The sequence below is a fragment of the Terrapene carolina genome, unplaced genomic scaffold (genome assembly GCF_002925995.2).
Source record: "Terrapene carolina triunguis isolate 2854851 unplaced genomic scaffold, T_m_triunguis-2.0 Scaffold194, whole genome shotgun sequence".
In the NCBI taxonomy this organism is placed as follows: Eukaryota; Metazoa; Chordata; order Testudines; family Emydidae; genus Terrapene; species Terrapene triunguis.
This window is the reverse complement of record NW_020664545.1, coordinates 4,663,019-4,664,282: the sequence shown is the minus strand read 5'-3', so window position 1 is coordinate 4,664,282 and position 1,264 is coordinate 4,663,019. Positions and strand designations below refer to the sequence as shown.

At 67.1% G+C, this 1,264-nt stretch overlaps 1 protein-coding gene across 1 annotated transcript in view; it reads right to left on the bottom strand.

Annotated features, from left to right (window-relative positions):
- The window catches only part of CBARP (CACN subunit beta associated regulatory protein), an 11,576-nt gene that overhangs the window by 4,512 nt on the left and 5,800 nt on the right, over positions 1-1,264 (bottom strand). Inside the window, exons 3-4 of the mRNA XM_026655055.1 lie at positions 1,035-1,221; positions 577-729 (exon numbers count right to left, since the gene is read on the bottom strand). Of these exons, the coding sequence (XP_026510840.1) occupies positions 577-729; positions 1,035-1,221 (340 nt within the window). The remainder of the gene's footprint in view (positions 1-576; positions 730-1,034; positions 1,222-1,264) is intronic.

Genomic DNA, 1,264 nt, shown 5'->3' with positions numbered 1-1,264 from the left:
TTTTTTTTGGCTGCTTGGGGCGGCCAAAACCCTGGAGCCGGCCCTGGGTCCATACACCGCGATAAAGACTGGGACAGTCCCACAACCTTCAGGTTGCAGGGGGAGGTCGCTACCCCAACTAAAGCCCCTGCCTCCCAAAGACCATCAAAATGCTTAACTCTGTACATAACTCTAGAAATGCAGCCACCTCTGGGGAGGGAGGGGGCCAGGCAGTGCCCAGCACAACAGGCAGGGGGAGGGGGGAGCTGGCCAAGGGCTCCCCCTCACGGTTCCAGAGGGGCGTTGGCTTTTCCTGGGCTGATTCCACAGTCGCCCCCTTCCCTGTTCTCCAGCTGGGACAGGGAAGAGCTGAGCCGGCCCTGCCTGGGATCCATAACCGAGGGGGGCAGCACCCAATGCTTGGCCTGCTAAGCCATCCCTCCAGTGCACGCTGAGTCTGTGTGGGGTGCAAAGGGGCTGAGAGAGTCCCCACCCCCACCACTTCCACTCTCCTGCCCCCACTCCCCCGGCTCCCCCAGCACCCATGGGTGCTGAGATCTCTCTCCCAGTCTGGGGGGGGGGGGGGGGGGCACTCACCGAAGGGCTCTCCCCAGAGGAGGAGGAGATGGATGGGCTGGCTTCAGCAAAGCTGGTGTCCACGGTGGAGTTGTAGGTGTCGCCAGGCAGGGCAGAACTGGGGCACATGGCGTGGGCGGTCAGGGCTGTCTGGGGCAGGGTGCCCCCTGGGGGCTGTGGGACAGAGACACAGAGAAACCACTGAGGGGTCAGAGGGCAGAAGCTGGGGTGGGATTGGGCTGTCTTTGCCTCCAACGTGCTTCCTACCCCATGCCGGCAGAGGCCATCTCTGCCCCCAGAGCCCCCCTCTCCTGCCCCCACCGGGAGGGGCCCTCACTGCCCCCAGAGCCCCCCACTGGGACGGGCCCTCACTGCCCCCAGAGCCCCCTCTCCTGCCCCCCCGGGAGGGGCCCTCACTGCCCCCAGAGCCCCCCTCTCCTGCCCCCCGGGGGCGGGTGCTGGCCCCAGCCCTGGCTCACCTGGAAGATGGCGAGGCCGGGCTTGGGCGGGGGCAGGCGGGGCGACATGGCCAGGCTGTTCTCGCTCGACTCACACTCGTGGATGGTGACGATTCTGAGGGCGGGCGGCGGGACGTGGAGGTGGGTCAGCCGGGCGTTCTTGAGATGGTGGAAATCCCCCTCGGTCAGCGTGTACCTGCCACGGGCACTGGGTGACGGGGAGTCGCCGGAGCCGGCCCCCTGCTCCCAAC